General features: G+C 43.2%; 1 protein-coding gene across 1 annotated transcript in view; it reads left to right on the top strand.

The window, feature by feature from the left end:
- The window catches only part of LOC106585527 (RIMS-binding protein 2), a 56,108-nt gene that overhangs the window by 16,040 nt on the left and 16,151 nt on the right, over positions 1-23,917 (top strand). Inside the window, exons 8-11 of the mRNA XM_082968595.1 lie at positions 9,879-10,946; positions 21,203-21,354; positions 21,651-22,310; positions 22,520-22,660. Of these exons, the coding sequence (XP_082824721.1) occupies positions 9,879-10,946; positions 21,203-21,354; positions 21,651-22,310; positions 22,520-22,660 (2,021 nt within the window). The remainder of the gene's footprint in view (positions 1-9,878; positions 10,947-21,202; positions 21,355-21,650; positions 22,311-22,519; positions 22,661-23,917) is intronic.

The raw sequence follows: 23,917 nt of genomic DNA, 5'->3' as shown, positions 1-23,917 counted from the left end.
TTATTACTACTTACTGCTCGTCACTGTGAAAGTTGTTGTTAATACTACTTACAGCTCGTCACTGTGAAAGTTGTTGTTAATACTACTTACTGCTCGTCACTGTGAGTGTTGTTGTTAATACTACTTACTGCTCGTCACTGTGAGAGTTGTTGTTCATACTACTTACTGCTCGTCACTGTGAAAGTTGTTGTTAATACTACTTACTGCTCGTCACTGTGAGAGTTGTTGTTATTACTACTTACTGCTCGTCACTGTGAGTTGTTAATACTGCTTACTGCTCTTCACTGTGAGAGTTATTGTTAAAACTACTTACTGCTCGTCACTGTGAGTGTTGTTGTTAATACCACTTACTGCTCGTCACTGTGAGAGTTGTTGTTTATACTACTTACTGCTCTTCACTGTGAGAGTTGTTTATACTACTTACTGATCGTCACTGTGAGAGTTGTTTATGCTATTTATTGCTCGTCACTGTGAGAGTTGTTGTTAATACTACTTACTGCTCTTCACTGTGAGTATTGTTGTTGTTAATACTGCTTACTGCTCGTCATTGTGAAAGTTGTTGTTAATACTAGTTATTGCTCTTCACTGTGAGAGTTGTTGTTATTACTACTTACTGCTCGTCACTGTGAGAGTTGTTGTTTTTACTACTTACTGCTCGTCACTGTGAGAGTTGTTGTTATTACTACTTACTGCTCGTCACTGTGAGTTCTTAATACTGCTTACTGCTTGTCACTGTGAGAGTTATTGTTTATACTACTTACTGCTCGTCACTGTGAGTGTTGTTGTTTATACTACTACTTACTGCTCGTCACTGTGAGTGTTGTTGTCTATACTACTACTTACTGCTCGTCACTGTGAGAGTTGTTGTTTATACTACTTTCTGCTCGTCACTGTGAGAGTTGTTGTTAAAACTACTTACTGCTCTTCACTGTGAGAGTTGTTTATACTACTTACTGCTCGTCACTGTGAGAGTTGTTTATACTACTTAATGCTCGTCACTGTGAGAGTTGTTGTTTATACTACTTACTGCTCGTCACTGTGAGTGTTGTTGTTAATACCACTTACTGCTCTTCACTGTGAAAGTTGTTGTTAATACTACTTACTGCTCTTCACTGTGAGAGTTATTGTTTATACTACGTACTGCTCTTCACTGTGAGTGTTGTTGTTAATACCACTTACTGCTCATCACTGTGACAGTTGTTGTTTATACTACTTACTGCTCTTCACTGTGAGTATTGTTGTTGTTAATACAGCTTACTGCTCGTCATTGTGAAAGTTGTTGTTAATACTAGTTATTGCTCTTCACTTTGAGTGTTGTTGTTGTTAATACTACTTACTGCTCTTCACTGTGAGTGTTGTTGTTAATACTACTTACTGCTATTCACTGTCAGTGTTGTTGTTAATACTACTAACAGCCTGTCACTGTGAGAAGTGTTAATACTGTTTACTGATCTTCACTGTGAGTGTTGTTTATACTACTTACTGCTCGGCACTGTGAAAGTTGTTGTTAATACTACTTACTGCTCTTCACTGTGAGAGTTGTTGTTATTACTACTTACTGCTCGTCACTGTGAGTTGTTAATACTGCTTACTGCTCTTCACTGTGAGAGTTATTGTTAAAACTACTTACTGCTCGTCACTGTGAGTGTTGTTGTTAATACCACTTACTGCTCGTCACTGTGAGAGTTGTTGTTTATACTACTTACTGCTCGTCACTGTGAGTTGTTGCTAATACTACTTACTGCTCTTCACTGTGAGAGTTGTTTATACTACTTACTAATCGTCACTGTGAGAGATGTTTATACTACTTACTGCTCGTCACTGTGAGAGTTGTTGTTAATACTACTTACTGCTCTTCACTGTGAAAGTTGTTGTTAATACTACTTACAGCTCGTCACTGTGAAAGTTGTTGTTAATACTACTTACTGCTCGTCACTGTGAGAGTTGTTGTTATTACTACTTACTGCTCGTCACTGTGAAAGTTGTTGTTAATACTACTTACAGCTCGTCACTGTGAAAGTTGTTGTTAATACTACTTACTGCTCGTCACTGTGAGTGTTGTTGTTAATACTACTTACTGCTCGTCACTGTGAGAGTTGTTGTTCATACTACTTGCTGCTCGTCACTGTGAAAGTTGTTGTTAATACTACTTACTGCTCGTCACTGTGAGAGTTGTTGTTATTACTACTTACTGCTCGTCACTGTGAGTTGTTAATACTGCTTACTGCTCTTCACTGTGACAGTTGTTAAAACTACTTACTGCTCGTCACTGTGAGTGTTGTTGTTAATACTACTTACAGCTCGTCACTGTGAAAGTTGTTGTTAATACTACTTACTGCTCGTCACTGTGAGTGTTGTTGTTAATACTACTTACTGCTCGTCACTGTGAGAGTTGTTGTTCATACTACTTACTGCTCGTCACTGTGAAAGTTGTTGTTAATACTACTTACTGCTCGTCACTGTGAGAGTTGTTGTTATTACTACTTACTGCTCGTCACTGTGAGTTGTTAATACTGCTTACTGCTCTTCACTGTGAGAGTTATTGTTAAAACTACTTACTGCTCGTCACTGTGAGAGTTGTTGTTTATACTACTTACTCCTCGTCACTGTGAGTTGTTGTTAATACTACTTACTGCTCTTCACTGTGAGAGTTGTTTATACTACTTACTGATCGTCACTGTGAGAGATGTTTATACTACTTACTGCTCGTCACTGTGAGAGTTGTTGTTAATACTACTTACTGCTCTTCACTGTGAGTATTGTTGTTGTTAATACTACTTACTGCTCTTCACTGTGAGTGTTGTTGTTAATACTGCTTACTGCTCGTCATTGTGAAAGTTGTTGTTAATACTAGTTATTGCTCTTCACTTTGAGTGTTGTTGTTGTTAATACTACTTACTGCTCTTCACTGTGAGTGTTGTTTTTAATACTGCTTACTGCTCGTCATTGTGAAAGTTGTTGTTAATACTAGTTATTGCTCTTCCCTTTGAGTGTTGTTGTTGTTAATACTACTTACTGCTCTTCACTGTGAGTGTTGTTATTAATACTACTAACAGCCTGTCACTGTGAGAAGTGTTAATACTGTTTACTGATCTTCACTATGAGTGTTGTTGTTTATACTACTACTTACTGCTCGTCACTGTGAAAGTTGTTGTTAATACTACTTACTGCTCTTCACTGTGAGAGTTGTTGTTAATACTACTTACTGCTCGTCACTGTGAGAGTTGTTATTACTACTTACTGCTCGTCACTGTGAGTTGTTAATACTGCTTACTGCTCTTCACTGAGTGTTGTTGTTAATACCACTTATTGCTCGTCACTGTGAGTTATTGTTTATACTACTTACTGCTCTTCACTGTGAGTGTTGTTGTTAATACCACTTACTGCTCATCACTGTGACAGTTGTTGTTTATACTACTTACTGCTCTTCACTGTGAGTGTTGTTGTTATTACTACTTACTGCTCGTCACTGTGATTTGTTGTTGTTAATACTACTTACTGCTCTTCACTGTGAGAGTTGTTTATACTACTTACTGATCGTCACTGTGAGAGTTGTTGTTAATACTACTTACTGCTCTTCACTGTGAGTATTGTTGTTGTTAATACTGCTTACTGCTCGTCATTGTGAAAGTTGTTGTTAATACTAGTTATTGCTCTTCACTTTGAGTGTTGTTGTTGTTAATACTACTTACTGCTCTTCACTGTGAGTGTTGTTTTTAATACTACTTACTGCTATTCACTGTCAGTGTTGTTGTTAACCTCTATGGGCAAGGTGGGACGCTGGCGTCCCACCTACGTAACAGCGACTTGCAGCCTGTGGCGCGATTTTCAAAATCTTAAAAATCCTATTACTTCAATTTCTCAAACATATGACTATTTTACAGCTATTTAAAGACAAGACTCTCGTTAATCTAACCACACTGTCCGATTTCAAAAAGGCTTTACAACGAAAGCAAAACATTAGATTATGTCAGCAGAGTACCAAGCCAGAAATAATCAGACACCCATTTTTCAAGCCAGCATATAATGTCACCAAAACCCAGAAGACAGCTAAATGCAGCACTCACCTTTGATGATCTTCATCAGATGACAACCCTAGGACATTATGTTATACAATACATGCATGTTTTGTTCAATCAAGTTCATATTTATATCAAAAACCAGCTTTTTACATTAGCATGTGACGTTCAGAACTAGCATACCCCCCGCAAACTTCCGGGGAATTCGCTAACATTTTACTAAATTACTCACGATAAACGTTCACAAAAAGCATAACAATTATTTTAAGAATTATAGATACATTACTCCTCTATGCACTCGATATGTCCGATTTTAAAATAGCTTTTTGGTGAAAGCACATTTTGCAATATTCTAAGTACATAGCCCAGGCATCACGGGCTCGCTATTTAGACACCCGGCAAGTTTAGCACTCACCATAATCATATTTACTATTATAAAAGTTTGATTACCTTTTGTTGTCTTCGTCAGAATGCACTCCCAGGACGTCTACTTCAATAACAAATGTTGGTTTGGTCCAAAATAATCCATCGTTATATCCGAATAGCGGCGTTTTGTTCGTGCGTTCCAGACACTATCCGAAATGGTAAAGAAGTGTCGCGCGCATGGCGCAATTCGTGACAATAAAATTCTAAATATTCCATTACCGTACTTCGAAGCATGTCAACCGCTGTTTAAAATCAATTTTTACGCCATTTTTCTCGTAGAAAAGCGATAATATTCCGACAGGGAATCTCCTTTTCGGCAAACAGAGGAAAAAATCACAAAGGCGGGGGCGGTCGGGGTCACGCGCATAAACCCAGTGTCCCTTGATCGGCCACTTGAGAAAGGCGATAATGTGTTTCAGCCTGGGGCTGGAATGACGACATTCTGTTTTTTCCCGGGCTCTGAGCGCCTATGGACGACGTGGGAAGTGTCACGTTAGAGCAGAGATCCTTAGTAAATGATAGAGATGGAAAAGAAGTTCAAGAAATGGTCAGACAGGCCACTTCCTGTAAAGGAATCTCTCAGGTTTTGACCTGCAATTTGAGTTCTGTTATACTCACAGACACCATTCAAACAGTTTTAGAAAATTGAGGGTGTTTTCTATCCATATGTAATAGGTATATGCATATTCTAGTTACTGGGTAGGAGTGGTAACCAGATTAAATCGGGTATGTTTTTTATCCAGCCGTGTCAATACTGCCCCCTAGCCCTAACAGGTTTTAATACTACTAACAGCCTGTCACTGTGAGAAGTGTTAATACTGTTTACTGATCTTCAATGTGAGTGTTGTTTATACTACTACTTACTGCTCGGCACTGTGAAAGTTGTTGTTAATACTACTTACTGCTCTTCACTGTGAGAGTTGATGTTAATACTACTTACTGCTCGTCACTGTGAGAGTTGCTGTTAATACTACTTACTGCTCGTCACTGTGAGAGTTGTTGTTAATACTACTTACTGCTCTTCACTGTGAGAGTTGTTGTTGTTACTACTTACTGCTCTTCACTGTGAAAGTTGTTGTTAATACTACTTACAGCTCGTCACTGTGAAAGTTGTTGTTAATACTAGTTATTGCTCTTCACTGTGAGAGTTGTTGTTATTACTACTTACTGCTCGTCACTGTGAGAGTTGTTGTTATTACTACTTACTGCTCGTCACTGTGAGTTCTTAATACTGCTTACTGCTTGTCACTGTGAGAGTTATTGTTTATACTACTTACTGCTCGTCACTGTGAGTGTTGTTGTTTATACTACTACTTACTGCTCGTCACTGTGAGTGTTGTTGTCTATACTACTACTTACTGCTCGTCACTGTGAGAGTTGTTGTTTATACTACTTACTGCTCGTCACTGTGAGAGTTGTTGTTTATACTACTTACTGCTCTTCACTGTGAGAGTTGTTTATACTACTTACTGCTCGTCACTGTGAGAGTTGTTTATACTACTTAATGCTCGTCACTGTGAGAGTTGTTGTTTATACTACTTACTGCTCGTCACTGTGAGTGTTGTTGTTAATACCACTTACTGCTCTTCACTGTGAAAGTTGTTCTTAATACTACTTACTGCTCTTCACTGTGAGAGTTATTGTTTATACTAGTTATTGCTCTTCACTGTGAGTGTTGTTGTTAATACTACTTGCTGCCCTTCACTGTGAGAGTTGTTGTTAATACTACTTACTGCCCTTCACTGTGAGAGTTGCTGTTAATACTACTTACTGCTCGTCACTGTGAGAGTTGTTAATACTACTTAATGCTCGTCACTGTGAGAGTCGTTGTTTATACTACTTACTGCTCGTCACTGTGAGTGGTGTTGTTAATACTACTTACTGCTCGTCACTGTGAGTGTTGTTAATACTGCTTACTGCTCTTCACTGTGAAAGTTGTTGTTAATACTAGTTATTGCTCTTCACTTTGAGTGTTGTTGTTGTTAATACTAATTACTGCTCTTCACTGTGAGTGTTGTTGTTAATACTACTTACTGCTCTTCACTGTGAGAGTTATTGTTAAAACTACTTACTGCTCGTCACTGTGAGTGTTGTTGTTAATACCACTTACTGCTCGTCACTGTGAGAGTTGTTGTTTATACTACTTACTGCTCGTCACTGTGAGTTGTTGTTAATACTACTTACTGCTCTTCACTGTGAGAGTTGTTTATACTACTTACTGATCGTCACTGTGAGAGATGTTTATACTACTTACTGCTCGTCACTGTGAGAGTTGTTGTTAATACTACTTACTGCTCTTCACTGTGAGTATTGTTGTTGTTAATACTACTTACTGCTCTTCACTGTGAGTGTTGTTGTTAATACTGCTTACTGCTCGTCATTGTGAAAGTTGTTGTTAATACTAGTTTTTGCTCTTCACTTTGAGTGTTGTTGTTGTTAATACTACTTACTGCTCTTCACTGTGAGTGTTGTTGTTAATACTGCTTACTGCTCGTCATTGTGAAAGTTGTTGTTAATACTAGTTATTGCTCTTCCCTTTGAGTGTTGTTGTTGTTAATACTACTTACTGCTCTTCACTGTGAGTGTTGTTGTTAATACCACTTACTGCTCATCACTGTGAGAGTTGTTGTTTATACTACTTACTGCTCTTCACTGTGAGTGTTGTTGTTAATACTGCTTACTGCTCGTCATTGTGAAAGTTGTTGTTAATACTAGTTATTGCTCTTCCCTTTGAGTGTTGTTGTTGTTAATACTACTTACTGCTCTTCACTGTGAGTGTTGTTATTAATACTACTAACAGCCTGTCACTGTGAGAAGTGTTAATACTGTTTACTGATCTTCACTGTGAGTGTTGTTGTTTATACTACTACTTTCTGCTCGTCACTGTGAAAGTTGTTGTTAATACTACTTACTGCTCGTCACTGTGAGTTCTTAATACTGCTTACTGCTCTTCACTGACTGTTGTTGTTAATACCACTTACTGCTCGTCACTGTGAGAGTTATTGTTTATACTACTTACTGCTCTTTACTGTGAGTGTTGTTGTTATTACTACTTACTGCTCGTCACTGTGAGTTGTTGTTGTTAATACTACTTACTGCTCTTCACTGTAAGAGTTGTTTATACTACTTACTGATCGTCACTGTGAGAGTTGTTTATGCTATTTATTGCTCGTCACTGTGAGAGTTGTTGTTAATACTACTTACTGCTCTTCACTGTGAGTGTTGTTGTTAATACTGCTTACTGCTCGTCATTATGAAAGTTGTTGTTAATACTAGTTATTGCTCTTCACTTTGAGTGTTGTTGTTTTTAATACTACTTACTGCTCTTCACTGTGAGTGTTGTTGTTAATACTACTTACTGCTCTTCACTGTCAGTGTTGTTGTTAATACTACTAACAGCCTGTCACTGTGAGAAGTGTTAATACTGTTTACTGATCTTCACTGTGAGTGTTGTTTATACTACTACTTACTGCTCGGCACTGTGAAAGTTGTTGTTAATACTACTTACTGCTCTTCACTGTGAGAGTTGATGTTAATACTACTTACTGCTCGTCACTGTGAGAGTTGCTGTTAATACTACTTACTGCTCGTCACTGTGAGAGTTGTTGTTAATACTACTTACTGCTCTTCACTGTGAGAGTTGTTGTTGTTACTACTTACTGCTCTTCACTGTGAAAGTTGTTGTTGTTACTACTTACTGCTCTTCACTGTGAAAGTTGTTGTTATTACTACTTACTGCTCGTCACTGTGAGAGTTGTTGTTATTACTACTTACTGCTCGTCACTGTGAGTTCTTAATATTGCTTACTGCTTGTCACTGTGAGAGTTATTGTTTATACTACTTACTGCTCGTCACTGTGAGAGTTGTTGTTAATACTACTTACTGCTCTTCACTGTGAGAGTTGTTGTTGTTACTACTTACTGCTCTTCACTGTGAAAGTTGTTGTTGTTACTACTTACTGCTCTTCACTGTGAAAGTTGTTGTTATTACTACTTACTGCTCGTCACTGTGAGAGTTGTTGTTATTACTACTTACTGCTCGTCACTGTGAGTTCTTAATACTGCTTACTGCTTGTCACTGTGAGAGTTATTGTTTATACTACTTACTGCTCGTCACTGTGAGTGTTGTTGTTTATACTACTACTTACTGCTCGTCACTGTGAGTGTTGTTGTCTATACTACTACTTACTGCTCTTCACTGTGAGAGTTGTTTATACTACTTACTGCGCATCACTGTGAGAGTTGTTTATACTACTTAATGCTCGTCACTGTGAGAGTTGTTGTTTATACTACTTACTGCTCGTCACTGTGAGTGTTGTTGTTAATACTGCTTACTGCTCTTCACTGTGAAAGTTGTTGTTAATACTAGTTATTGCTCTTCACTGTGAGTGTTGTTGTTAATACTACTTGCTGCCCTTCACTGTGAGAGTTGTTGTTAATACTACTTACTGCTCTTCACTGTGAGTGTTGTTGTTAATACTACTTACTGCCCTTCACTATGAGAGTTGCTGTTATTACTACTTACTGCTCGTCACTGTGAGTGTTGTTGTTAATATTACTTACTGCTCTTCACTGTGAAAGTTGTTAATACTAGTTTTTGCTCTTCACTGTGAGTGTTGTTGTTAATACTACTTACTGCTCGTCACTGTGAGAGTAGTTAATACTACTTACTGCTCTTCACTGTGAGAGTTGTTTATACTAACTGCTCGTCACTGTGAGAGTTGTTAATACTACTTAATGCTCGTCACTGTGAGAGTCGTTGTTTATACTACTTACTGCTCGTCACTGTGAGTGTTGTTGTTAATACTATTTACTGCTCGTCACTGTGAGTGTTGTTGTTAATACTGCTTACTGCTCTTCACTGTGAAAGTTGTTGTTAATACTAGTTATTGCTCTTCACTTTGAGTGTTGTTGTTGTTAATACTAATTACTGCTCTTCACTGTGAGTGTTGTTATTAATACTACTTACTGCCCTTCACTGTGAGAGGTGTTAATACTGCTTACTGATCTTCACTGTGAGTGTTGTTAATACTACTTACTGCTCTTCACTGTGAGTGTTGTTAATACTACTTACTGCTCTTCACTGTGAGTGTTGTTGTTAATACGGCTTACTGCTCTTCACTGTGAGTGTTGTTGTTAATACTACTTACTGCGTCTCACTGTGAGTGTTGTTGTTAATACTGCTTACTGCTCTTCACTGTGAGTGTTGTTGTTAATACTGCTTACTGCTTTTCACTGTGAGTGTTGTTGTTAATACTGCTTACTGCTCTTCACTGTGAGTGTTGTTGTTACTTACTGCTCTTCACTGTGAGTGTTGTTGTTAATACTACTTACTGCTCTTCACTGTGAGTGTTGTTGTTAATACTATTTACTGCTTTTCACTATGAGTGTTGTTGTTAATAGTAATACTTACTGCTTTCTCTCTGTTTCTCAGGAGAGCTGCTGGATGGACAGCAGGGACTTGTCCCTTCCAACTTTGTGGACTTTGTTAAGGATGAGAAGATGCCCTCTGCTCAGCACAGGGACGGGGCCAAAGAGTCAGGCTACCTCAGTAGTAACCACAGCAGCCTGGGCTCCACAGGACTGGGCAGCATGGGTCTGAGCAGCATCAGCAGCCTGCTGTCTGACAGTAAACTGGACCTGGGCCCTAGCCTAGATAGAAACCTGGAGAGAAACCTTGAGAGAAACCTGGGGAGCAACCTCAGTTCCACTCTGGGTTCCACTCACGGTTCCACTCTGGGCAGCCACATGGGTTCCACTCTGGGTTCCACTCACGGTTCCAGTCACGGTTCCACTGGACTGGGTTCCAGTCTGAGCAGCACTCTGACCAGTCTGGGCAGCAGTAGTCTGGGCATGGACTTCCTGGGCTCCATGGGTTCCTGCAGCAACGGGACAGGGACCCTGGATGTCAGCATTGACGAGATTGGTGAAAATATTGTGCCTTACCCTCGCCGTATCAATCTGATCAAACAGCTGGCCAAGAGTGTGATCGTGTGCTGGGACCCTCCGGTGGTGCCGCCCGGCTGGGGCTCCATCAGTGGCTACAATGTCCTGGTGGACAAGGAGGTGAGGATGAGCGTGCCCTTTGGGGGCAAGACAAAGTCGCTTATCGAGAAACTTAACCTGGCCACCAATACCTATCGCATCTCGGTGCAGAGCATCACAGAGCGGGGCCCGTCTGACGAGCTGCGCTGCACTCTACTGGTGGGGAAGGATGTGGTGGTGGCACCTTACTATCTGAGGGTAGACAACATCACACAGGTCTCTGCTGAGCTCTCCTGGCAGCCTAGCAACAGCAACTACAGCCACACCATCTTCCTGAACGATGTTGAGTATGACATGGTGAAGGCAGGGGCCTACAAGTACCAGTTCTTCCAACTGAAGCCCATGACCGTTTACAAGGTGAAGGCCGTGGCGCGGACACACCAGATACCTTGGCAGATGCCCCTGGAGCACAGGGACAAGAGGGAGATCTCTGTGGAGTTCTGCACCCAGCCTGCAGGTCAGCCCACCAACTATCTCTCCCTTTCCGACATCATTAAAACCAGTGGAGGCTGCTGGGGAGGACAGCTCAAAATAATGGCTGGAATGGAGTGAATGGAATGTTATCAAACCCATGTAAACCACGTGTTCGATGCGTTTGATATCATTCCATTTATGCCGTTCCAGCCATTACTATGAGCCATCCTCCTCTTGGCGGCCTCCACTGGTTAAAACACACACTTAGTCATCAGGTGGCATTTTGCATAATTGTAAATGCTTTCAGGTCTCCCAAAGAGGTGTACTCAGCATAACTGGCCTGGTTGTTTGTCTCTTCAGGGTGCATTGAGCATGCAGTGCAGTTGTAGTTAGTTCCTGCTGCTTCTGCTGCCTCTTGTATATCCAGTCTGCACAGCCGTACACTGTCTTCTCCTGCTTTCAAAACCATTTCTGGCTAAAAAGCTTTTGGCAGTTTGGCATAAACACAGCAATCTATTTACTTTAGCTCTGACAAGCTTTGAGCCCATTATATTTACAACCTTGTACCTGACAGACATCTAAAGGCTCGTTTTCATATTTCTCAGTCACTTTTTTGATTGCCTTCAAGGATTTGTGTGTGCTGGCTTTGATAAGAGAGGCACATGCTAAAGATGGAGGGAAAAAAGAAGTGTGATGAATAGACATCCAGGGAGCGTTTGCTGCAGAAGACTGCATATTATCAGAGGATGAGAGTGAAAACCGAATCGGTAGGGGAGAAAGAGAGAAACTCTAGATGCCTAATGTGTGTAAATAGTGTATGTTCTGTAGCTCTGTGTGACTGGTCTCCCCTGAGACCCCATACAGCTCTACACGCCACGAGAAAGAGAGAGAGAGAGAAGGGAGAGAAGAGAAAGAGACCGCACAGTCATTACTGTACATACAGCTGACTCTGTCTGCCAGCACCCTTAAACTTTTCAACCACTTATAAAGAACACTACCAATGATTTCCCTCTGTTGTCTGGACATTAGTAATAAGTCCTAATAAAAAAAGAAAATCAATTTGGGTCTAATAATGACTTAAGAACAAGCTTGCGAACTCCAACTGTACATTTACGCAACCTTGAAATGAATTGAGCTGACCTGAATGTACTGACTAGCCCTGCTGTGTGTGAGTGACTGCTCAAGTCTAATGGAAGGGCAGAGGTCAGGAAGAGGTGAGAGGGAGGAGACAGAACAGAACAGGACAGGAAGGACAGCTGTACTGGGAGCTTTATGTGTTTAGGCAGCAGCAACAGGGAGGGGACTTATTACTGGGAACACACTGGGCATTTATCTTATCAAGCACCACCATCGCATTGTGAGGTTAAGACAGCATTTGAGATGCTTTCAATTACTGGAAATTGATCTTGTTCCTGTGGATGAAGTCACCAATTACATGACCCACTTCGTGCCCTCCGCCGCGCCATGAGCTATTCCAGTCCAGTTGACTGGAATATGTTGCTCATGTTGAGAACAAAGATGGTTAGAAATAACTGGATGTATCATGCAACCTAAACATCATACAAGGGTTACTCCTACTGGCTTTTCTCTGCATGAATGTACATAGATGGAAGGGTTTCACTGAGATGGTTTAAATGCACATTTGAGCCCTCACTGACACTCATGCTTTATAATATTCATAGTTGAATGACTAAAACAGCTGAGTGCTCAGAATGTCTACTGCTGAATCCTCCTCTTCAGAAAGGAGTAGCTATATCTCTGCTGACACTCATCTAGTGGTGAAATGTGATTTAAGATGTATTGATGCACATTCTCAGACTGCTCTGCTCTGGGTGCCTTCTGCTATGATTTTCACTGCCCTGCTTTGAACTTCACTGCTCTGCTCTGATTTTCACTGCTCTGCTCTGATCTTTACTGCTCTACTCTGATCTTTACTGCTCTACTCTGAGATTCACTGCTCTGCGCTTCACTGCTCTGCTTTGAACTTCACTGCTCTGCTCTGATTTTCACTGCTCTGCTCTGATCTTTACTGCTCTACTCTGATCTTTACTGCTCTACTCTGAGATTCACTGCTCTGCGCTTCACTGCTCTGCTTTGAACTTCACTGCTCTGCTCTGATCTTTACTGCTCTGCTTTGAACTTCACTGCTCTGCTTTGAACTTCACTGCTCTGCTTTGAACGTCACTGCTCTGCTCTTCACTGCTCTGCTCTGCTCTGCTCTTCACTGCTCTGCTCTGCTCTGCACTTCACTCCGCTCTGCTCTGCTCTGCTCTGCTCTTCACTGCTCTGCTCTGCTCTGCTCTGCTCTTCACTGCTCTGCCCTTCACTGCTCTGCTCTGCTCTTCACTGCTCTGCTCTTCACTGCTCTGCTCTGCTCTTCACTGCTCTGCTCTGCTCTTCACTGCTCTGCTCTGCTCTTCACTGCTCTGCTCTGATCTTCACTGCTCTGCTCTGATTTTCACTGCTCTGCTCTGATTTTTCCTGCTCTTCACTGCTCTGCTCTGCTCTTCACTGCTCTGCTCTGCTCTTCACTGCTCTGCTCTGCTCTTCACTGCTCTGCTCTGATTTTCTCTGCTCTTCACTGCTCTGCTCTGCTCTTCACTGCTCTGCTCTGATTTTCACTGCTCTGCTCTGATTTTCACTGCTCTACTCTGCTCTTTACTGCTCTGCTCAGAGATAATGCTGAATGGGCAGCTGACTGCATCTGCTGCCTCTGTATGACTGTGTGTGTGTGTGTGTGTGTGTGTGTGTGTGTGTGTGTGTGTGTGTGTGTGTGTGTGTGTGTGTGTGTGTGTGTGTGTGTTTATATGTCTGACTGTGTGTGTGTGTCTCTCTCTCTCTGCGGGGCACTGGCAGCTCAGCACAGATGGGTCCTGTTGATTTAGCACGCAGCAGAGCAGAGGTAGAGGGACTGTAAAAACCAACCTGACTGTCTCTGGCTGTTCTGAGGAATATTTGGACAGAAATCCTGACAGCATGATAATGTTACACCCATAGACATACATATGTAGACATGCTGTAGTGGACACAAACATACACACCACGGGCTATGGTACATACGGTACCCACACCTGAAGCATTACATACATACATACATACATACATACATACATACATACATACATACATACATACATACATACATACATACATACATACATACATACATACATACATACATACATACATACCAAGATGTCATTCCAAGATGGCATAGCAGTCAGACGTCCTTTGTCCTCCTCTTGTCGTGTCTCGTGTATATATATATTTACATCTTTTCTAAGCGTATCTTTTTATATATTTTTTTCTAAAAACTCAACCTCAAAACACTCTCCTGCAACCCGCCTCACCAATAAAAAATAAATAATTACTTACCTCAAATCTGAAATCCACAACAGAAGCTAGCCAGAGGTTAGCCAGAGGTTGGCCAGTTCACTGGCTAACGTTGGAGTTCAGCTAGCCACGGTTGGCGGTCATCAGCTATCCCTTAGCTCGAAAAGCTATCGGCAGTTTTGTACAGCGCGACTCAGACCAGAGCATACCGGACCTATTTTCTCTCCATATCCCCGGATTTCTACCGCAGGCTCTGGACATTTACACCTGGATCTTGCAGCTAGCTAGCTGCTACCCGAGTGACTATTGGCTAACTTCTGTCCTGGAGCTAACATCAATTATTCCGGAGCTAGCCAGCTGAAGAGTTCCATCAGCCACTCCTGGGCTACAATCATCTATCCGGACCCATTTTACTGCTGATGTGGAGCCCCACCGGGCCTTCACGACTGGACTACCGACGTTATCTGCCCGAGGGAGTTATCCAACTGGCCCCTCCATCGCGACGTAAACCTGAACGCCCATCTGCGGCCCGCTAATCGTTAGCTGTCTTATCGGCTGCTATCTGAATAGGTCTATCGGACTATTTTCTTGGGCCACTATAACTATAACTATTTTACCAATTGAACTGGTCCCCTCTACCACACGGAACCCCACTAATCTACAGACGGAAACGCACGAGGTGGCTAAAAACAGACCTCCCTCCATCTTCTGCCAGCTTGCTACCTTGGCCCGGCTAGCTGTCTGAATCTCACTGGACCCTTATGATCACTCGGCTAAGCATGCCTCTCCTTAATGTCAATATGCCTTGTCCATTGCTGTTCTGGTTAGTGTTTATTGGTTTATTTCACTGTAGAGCCTCTAGCCCTGCTCATTATACCTTATCCAACCTTTCAGTTCCACCACCCACACATGCTATGACATCTTCTGGTTTCAATGATGTTTCTAGAGACAATATCTCTCTCATCATCACTCAATGCCTAGGTTTACCTCCACTGTATTCACATCCTACCATACCGTTGTCTGTACATTATACCTTGAAACTATTTTATCGCCCCCAGAAACCTGTTCTTATTACTCAATATTCCGGACGTCATAGACGACCAATTCTCATAGCTTTTAGCCGTACCCTTAACCAACTCCTCCTCTGTTCCTCCGGTGATGTAGAGGTGAACTCAGGCCCTGCAGTGCCTAGCTCCACTCCTATTCCCCAGGCACTCTCTTTTGATGACTTCTGTAACCCTAATAGCCTTGGTTTCATGCATGTTAACATTAGAAGCCTCCTCCCTAAGTTTGTTTTATTCACTGCTTTAGCTCACTCTCCCAACCCGGATGTGCTAGCCATGTCTCAATCCTGGCTTAGGAAGTCCACCAAAAACTCTGAAATCTTCATCCCTAACTTCAACATTTTTAGACAAGATAGAACGGCCAAAGGCCGTGTTGCAATCTACTGCAGAGATAGCCTGCAGAGTTCTATCCTACTATCCAGGTCTGTACCCAAACAATTTGAACTTCGACTTTTAAAAATCCATCTCTCTAAAAACAAGTCTCTCAACGTTGCCGCCTGCTATAGACCACCCTCTGCCCCCAGCTGTGCTATGGACACCATATGTGAACTGATTGCCCCCCATCTATCTTCAGAGCTCGTGCTGCTAGGTGACCTAAACTGGGACATGCTTAGCACCCCAGCCATCCTACAATCTAAGCTTGATGCCCTCAATCTCACACAAATTATCAATGAACCTACAAGGTACCACCCCAAAGCCGTAAACACGGGCACCTTCATAGATATCATCCTAACCAACTTGCCCTCTAAATACACCTCTGCTTGCTTTCAACCAAGATCTCAGCGATCACTGCCTCATTGCCTGCATCCGTAATGGGTCAGCGGTCAAACGACCTCCACTCATCACTGTCAAACGCTCCCTGAAACATTTCAGCGAGCAAGCCTTTCTAATCGACCTGGCCCGGGTATCCTGGAAGGATATTGACCTCATCCCGTCAGTAGAGGCTTTTTTTCAAATGCCTTCCTCACCATCTTAAATAAGCATGCCCCATTCAAGAAATGTTGAACCAGGAACAGATATAGCCCTTGGTTCTCTCCAGATCTGACTGTCCTTAAACATAACAAAAACATCCTGTGGCGTTCTGCATTAGCATCGAACAGCCCACGTGATATGCAACTTTTCAGGGAAGTTAGAAACCAATATACACAGGCAGTTAGAAAAGCCAAGGCTAGCTTTTTCAAGCAGAAATTTGCTTCCTGCCTCACAGACTGAAAAAAGTTCTGGGACACTGTAAAGTCCATGGAGAATAAGAACACCTCCTCCCAGCTGCCCACTGCACTGAGGATAGGAAACTCTGTCACCTCTGATAAATCCACTATAATTGAGAATTTCAATAAGCATTTTTCTAGGGCTGGCCATGCTTTCCACCTGGCTACCCCTACCGCGGTCAACAGCACTGCACCCCCCACAGCTACTCGCCCAAGCCTTCCCCATTTCTCCTTCTCCCAAATCCAGTCAGCTGATGTTCTGAAAGAGCTGCAAAATCTGGACCCCTACAAATCAGCCGGGCTAGACAATCTGGACCCTTTCTTTCTAAAATTATCTGCCGAAATTGTTGCAACCCCTATTACTAGCCTGTTCAGCCTCTCTTTCATGTCGTCTGAGATTCCCAAAGATTGGAAAGCAGCTGCTGTCATCCCCCTCTTCAAAGGAGGGAACACTCTTGACCCAAACTGCTACAGACCTATATCTATCCTTCCCTGCCATTCTAAGGTCTTCGAAAGCCAAGTCAACAAACAGATTACCGACCATTTCGAATCCCACCGCACCTTCTCCGCTATGCAATCTGGTTTCAGAGCTGGTCATGGGTGCACCTCAGCCACACTCAAGGTCCTAAACGATATCGTAACCGCCATCGATAAGAAACAATACTGTGCTGCCGTATTCATTGACCTGGCCAAGGCTTTCGACTCTGTCAATCACCACATCCTCATCGGCAGACTCAATAGCCTTGGTTTCTCAAATGATTGCCTTGCCTGGTTCACCAACTACTTCTCTGATAGAGTTCAATGTGTCAAATCGGATGGCCTGTTGTCCGGGCCTCTGGTAGTCTCTATGGAGGTGCCACAGGGTTCAATTCTTGGGCCAACTCTTTTCTCTGTATACATCAATGATGTCGCTCTTGCTGCTGGTGAGTCTCTGATCCACCTCTACGCAGACGACACCATTCTGTATACTTCTGGCCCTTCTTTGGACACTGTGTTAACAACCCTCCAGACGAGCTTCAATGCCATACAACTCTCCTTCCGTGGCCTCCAACTGCTCTTAAATACAAGTAAAACTAAATGCATGCTCTTCAACCGATTGCTGCCTGCACCTGCCCACCCGTCCAGCATCACTACTCTGGACGGTTCTGACTTAGAATATGTGGACAACTACAAATACCTAGGTGTCTGGTTAGACTGTATGCTCTCCTTCCAGACTCACGTTAAACATCTCCAATCCAAAGTTAAATCTAGAATTGGCTTCCTATTTCGCAACAAAGCATCCTTCACTCATGCTGCCAAACATACCCTCGTAAAACTGACCATCCTACCGATCCTCGACTTCGGCGGTGTCATTTACAAAATAGCCTCCAATACCCTAATCAATAAACTGGATGCAGTCTATCACAGTGCATCACCAAAGCCCCAAATACAACCCACCACTGTGACCTGTACGCTCTCATTGGCTGGCCCTCGCTTCATACTCGTCGCTCTTTCAGAACATCTGCTATCTGGATTTGGGTGAAGGAGAAGCTGGGGAGGCTTGGGCAAATAGCTGCAGGGCAAGTAACTGCAGGGGATGCAGAGCAGTTGGCTGGGGTTGGGGTAGCCATTGAAATTCTAGATTTTCGTGGATGTATCGGTGGTGACAGTGTTTCCTAGCCTCAGTGCAGTGGGCAGCTGGGAGGAGGTGCTCCAATTCTCCATGGACTTTACAGTGTCCCAAAAACTTTTGGAGTTACAGGATGCAAATTTCTGTTTGAAAAAGCTAGCCTTTTGCTTTCCTAACTGACTGCGTGTTTTGGTTCCTGACTTCCCTAAAAAGTTACATATCGCTGCTATTCGATGCTAGTGCAGTCCGCCACAGGATGTTTTCGTGTTGGTCAAGGGCAGTCAGGTCTGGAGTGAACCAAGGGCTATATCTGTTCTTAGTTCTACATTTTTGAAAGGGGCATGCTTATTTAAGATGGTGAGGAAATTACTTTTAAAGAACGACCAGGCATCCTCTACTGACGGGATGAGGTCAATATCCTTCCAGGATACCCGGGCCATACATACATACATACATACATACATACATACATACATACATACATACATACATACATACATACATACATACATACATACATACATACATACATACATACATACATACATACATACATACATACATACATACATACATACATACATACATACATACATACTGTACAAGCCCATCCTCCCCAATTAAGGTGGGGGAGGATGGGTTGAGGTTGCTACAACCTAGCCTATGAATTAAAGGTTACAGCGTAGTTGCACAGGTCGAGAGAAATTTGAGTAATCAAGGTAACAGACATTGACACATTCAATACCGCCTTGCACACGCTTGCCTGCGTCTAGCTGATCTAGGGTGTAATTGTTAGTCCAACAGTTGCAAATGAGATTTTCTATTGGACAAATTCAGGTATGTTTATCCCCGTTTCGTTCCATTTACTTCCATTTAAGAAACATTTTTCAACAGAATCGGCAGAATGTATCCTGATCCCACGCAAACACGGTTAACTTTCATTGCATCCACATACAAACAGCATGATCCCTTTGATCGTTGTATAATTCCTTGCATCTACGCACTCTCCTCCTCTCACCTTTTCCCTTCGCTTGTGGACTATAGTGTACAACACATCAGCTGTCTGTGGCCAGGCGAAAAAACCTTTCCAAGCAAAAACCTTCATATCATACCTGCTAACCGCTACACACAGCCTACATTGTCACCATATTAGCTAAAGTCATAGTCAAGATAGCTACTAGAACTAACATATTAGTAAACCCGCTACAATCATGTTGTACAGGGTACAGTTAGCAAGCAGTTTAGCAGTTACACCGGCGGGCCCCGGTGGCAATAAATAAATTAAACCGAAAGCTTACCTTGACTTAGAAGAGTTTGTGTTGGATAGCCATAGCCAGCTAGCTAACACAGCATCCCTCTCTGTTTGAGCCAGGTGTTTGACTAGGCTAAACTAGCGAGCTGCATTCGCTAGCTAAGTAAGTGAAAGTGAAAAGAAAATACAACGAAATATAGCTCTCTCTCTCCTTCTCTCTCTTGCTTCTCCTTCATTTTTGAAGAAATGAATTTGTTCAAAACTATTCAACTATGGTCTTTCTCTATCTGAGTCAGCTACTCACCACATTGTATGCTCTGCGGTGCTAGCTTATGCTTTCAGTACTAGATTCATTCTCTGATCCTTTGATTGAGTGGACAACATGTCAGTTCATGCTACAAGAGCTTTGATAGGTTGGAGGACGTCCTCCGGATGTGGTCATAATTACTGTGTAAGTCTATAGAAGGGGGTGAGAACCACAAGCCTCGTAGGTTTTGTATTGAAGTCAATGTACCCAGAGGAGGACGGAAACTAGCTGTCCTCCGGCTACACCATGGGGAGCATTGCTGCATCTCTATTTTCAGGTCTCTCCAAAGATGTGAAATTGGGTTCGGGCTCTGACTGGGCCACTCAAGGACATTCAGAGACTTGTCCGGAAGCCCCTCCTGCGTTGTCTTGGCTGTGTGCTTTGGGTCATTGTCCTGTTTGGAAGGTGAACCTTCGCTGCAGTCTGAAGTCCTGAACGCTCTGGAGCAGGTTTTCATCATGAATTTCTATGTACTTTCCTCTTCATCTTTCCCTCGATCCTGACTAGTCTCCCAGTCCCTGCTGCTGAAAAACATCCCCACAGCATGATGCTGCCACCACCATGCTTCACTGTAGGGATGGTGCCTGGCATTCAGGCCAAAGAGTTCAATCTTGGTTTAATCAGACCAGAAGTCTCAGAGTCCTTTAGGTGCCTTTTGGCAAACTCCAAGTGATGATGGAGGCCACTGTGTTCTTGGGGACCTTCAATGCTGCAGAATTTTTTTGATACCCTTCACCAGATCTGTGCCTCGACACAATCCTGTTTCGGAGCTCTACGGACAATTCATTCGACCTCGGTTTTTGCTCTGACATGCACTGTCAACTGTGGGACCATTATATAGACAGGTGTGTGCCTTTCCAAATCATGTCCAATCAATTGAATTTACCACAGATGGACTCCAATCAAGTCGTAGAAACTTCTCAAGGATGATCAATGGAAATAGGATGCACCTGAGCTCAATTTTGAGTCTCATAGTAAAGGGTCTGAATAGTTATGTAATTTTTGCAAACATTTCTAAAAACCTGTTTTCTCTTTATCTTTATGGGGTATTGTGTGTTGATTGATGAGGGGAAAAAAAGAATGTAATACATTTTCGAATAAGGCTGTAACGTAACAAAATGTGGAAAAAGTCAAGGGGTCTGAATACTTTCCGAATGCACTGTATTTAGTATAGTTTTATCTAAAAAGGATAACTTTTGAATGTTTCACTATTTTTATTTTTATAAAATTCACTGAGGAGGATGGTCCTCCCCGTCCTCCACTGAGGAGCCTCCACTGACATACATATAGTACAAATCATACTGTTTTCTTATTGCCTCATTACACACATTTTTGATTGCATAAAACAATCTAATGCAACATGAACTATCTGAGTGCCTCTCTGGTATTGTATGGAATCAGGTCAAGACATTATTTTCCTTTGAAGGAACATACAAACTGTTCAGCTGATAGTGTATTGTTTTCTAAATGTTGTAGTGTATTGTGTTTATATCCTTACACTCCTGTGTGTCTGCTGTCCTCCGTAGGTCCTCCCTTTCCTCCCCAGGAGGTGCAGGTCCAGTTGGGCCAGAACCCCGGGGTTCTGCAGGTGCGATGGAAACCCCCCATCCTCACCCCCACTGGAACCTCCAACGGAGCCAACGTGATTGGCTATGCCGTGTGCACAAAGGGACAAAAGGTGCATTAGAATGATGTATTATGCAGAACCTGATGTTTAATGCTGTGACAGTGAGTGTGTGGTGTAACAGCTAACCCTCAATGCTGTGATTTGTGTGTAACACTCTACCGCCGTCTGCTGGAGAGTGGTGATGTGACGTTCAGTCCATGGTTTCTGTAGGCCTTATGTAATGCAGTGGTTTGAAAACAGAGGTTTACCAGGCCCCATTTTGCCTGAAATTCAGAAATAATATATTGGGTTTGTTACTTAAGACATGTGAATTGAAGTGTCTTGTTCCTGTCCCTGTGTGTGTCCAGATAGCGGAGGTGATGTACCCAACAGCTGACTATGTGACAGTGGAGCTGAATAGGATCCAGTGTCTGGAGGCCAGGGAGGTCATTGTCAGGACGTTATCAGCACAAGGAGAGTCTCAGGACTCCCCCGTGGCCACCATACCGCACAATATCCTGAGGCCTCCCCATCACTCACCCCACCACCGCTCCCCTGCACACCCCCATCCTATGCCTCAACCCCAGCACCATCAGCCACACACACAAACACACCCGCCATACCCCCAGACCTACCCCCCATCCCACCCCCAACCTCAGGTCCACCCTTTGCCTCGATCCCAGGCCCACACCCTGCCTCATGGTCAGCCGCTGCACCACCCACCCCCTCACCCCCAGCCCCAACACCAGCCCTACCCCAGGTCTAAGCCCAATTTAGTAAGTGCCAGAGAGTCAGAAACCAAAGAGTATGAGGCGGGCTCGCGGCCTGGCCCGCCCTGGGAGCGCTCCCCTTCGCCCCTCCCTCCTACCATGCGTGGACACACTTTGGAGCCGCCCCACTTCCAGGGGCGTCGTTCACCCTCTCCTCAGAGGATCCTGCCCCAGCCTCAGGGAGCCCCCATCCCCAACACCATCGCCAAGGCCATGGCCAGGGAAGCTGCACAGAGAGTGTTCGCTGAGAACAACCGGGTAAGCAGCCACTTCAGATTTACTTATGACATGATGACACACGGTACAACGCAAACAGAGTTTGATTTGTGTACCAAGTGCCTCAGACTCTCAGGGTACTATTGAGTCAATACTATAGAGAACTAATATCATGTATCATTGTGATAGTGTGATGCATCTGCAGCTATATACATGTACAAGGTTTGCTTGTCTGTGTTTTCCTGTGTCAGATGGAGAAGAGGAACATCTTCAGTGAGCGGAGCGTGAACTCTGATGAGGAGGAGGATGGTTATGTCTCTCCCCACACCAGGAGGAGAGGGGCCTCTGTGGATGAATTCCTCAGAGGCTCTGAACTGGGGAGACATGTACGGGTAATACATAACAACACCACGTCACAGCTTAAATACAGAATAATACAGTTTGTTTCTGTTCCAATCATCGCTCTGGGAAAATGAAGAAAAATATATGATTGTAACCTGTAACTCCATGTTAAATGAAATTAAATCACATTTTATTTGTCACATGTGCTGAATACAACAGGTGGAGACCTTACCGTGAAATGCTTACTTACAAGCCCTTAACCAATAATGCAGTTTTAAGAAAATATTTACTAAATAAACTAAAGTAAAACATTTAAAAATTACAATAACGAGGCAATATACAGGGGGTACCGGTACTGAGTCAATGTGCAGGGTAACAGGTTAGTCGAGGTAATTGAGGTAATATGTGCATGTAGGTAGTGGTAAAGTGACAATGCATAGATATTAAACAGCGAGTAGCAGCAGCGTAAAAAAAGGGGGGGGTCAATGCAAATTGTCCGGGTAGTCATTTGCTTAGCTTTTCAGCAGTCTTATAGCTTGGGGGTAGAAGCTGATGAGAAGCCTTTTGGACCTAGACTTGGCGCTCCGTTACCACTTGCCATGCGGTATCAGAGAGAACAATCTATGACTAGGGTGGTTGGAGTCTGGCAATTTGAAGGGCCTTTCTCTGACTCCGACTAGTATAGAGTTCCTGGATGGCAGGAAGGTTGGCCACAGTGATGTACTGGGCCGTACGCACTACCCTCTGTTGCGCCCTGCGGTCAGAGGCCGAGCAGTTGCCATACCAGACAGTGATGCAACCAGTCAGAATGCTCTCAATGGTGCAGCTGTAGAACTTTTGGTAGTATCTGAAGACCCATGCCAAATCTTTTCAGTCTCCTGAGGGGGAATAGGTGTTGTCATATCCTCTTCAAGACTGTCTTGGTGTGTTTGGACCATGATAGTTTGTTGGTGATGTGGACACCAAGGAACTTTAAGCTCTCAACCTGCTCCACTACAGCCGCGTATATGAGAATGGGGGCGTGATCGGCCCTTCTTTTCCTGAAGTCCACGATCAGCTCCTTTGTCTTGATCATGTTGAGGGAGAGGTTGTTGTCCTGGCACCACACTGCCAGGTCTCTGATCTCCTCCCTATAGACTGTCTCATTATTGTCGCTGATCAGGCCTACCACCGTTGTGTCATCGGCAAACTTAATGATGGTGTTGGAATCGTGCTTGGCCACGCAGTTGTGGGTGTACAGGGATTACAGGAGGGGACTAAGTACACACCCCTGAGGGGCCCCCGTGTTGAGGATCAGCGTGGCAGAT

The sequence above is a fragment of the Salmo salar genome, chromosome 24, assembly GCF_965601325.2.
Source record: "Salmo salar chromosome 24, fSalSal1, whole genome shotgun sequence".
In the NCBI taxonomy this organism is placed as follows: domain Eukaryota; kingdom Metazoa; phylum Chordata; class Actinopteri; order Salmoniformes; family Salmonidae; genus Salmo; species Salmo salar.
This window is presented reverse-complemented; position numbering and strand designations above follow the sequence as displayed.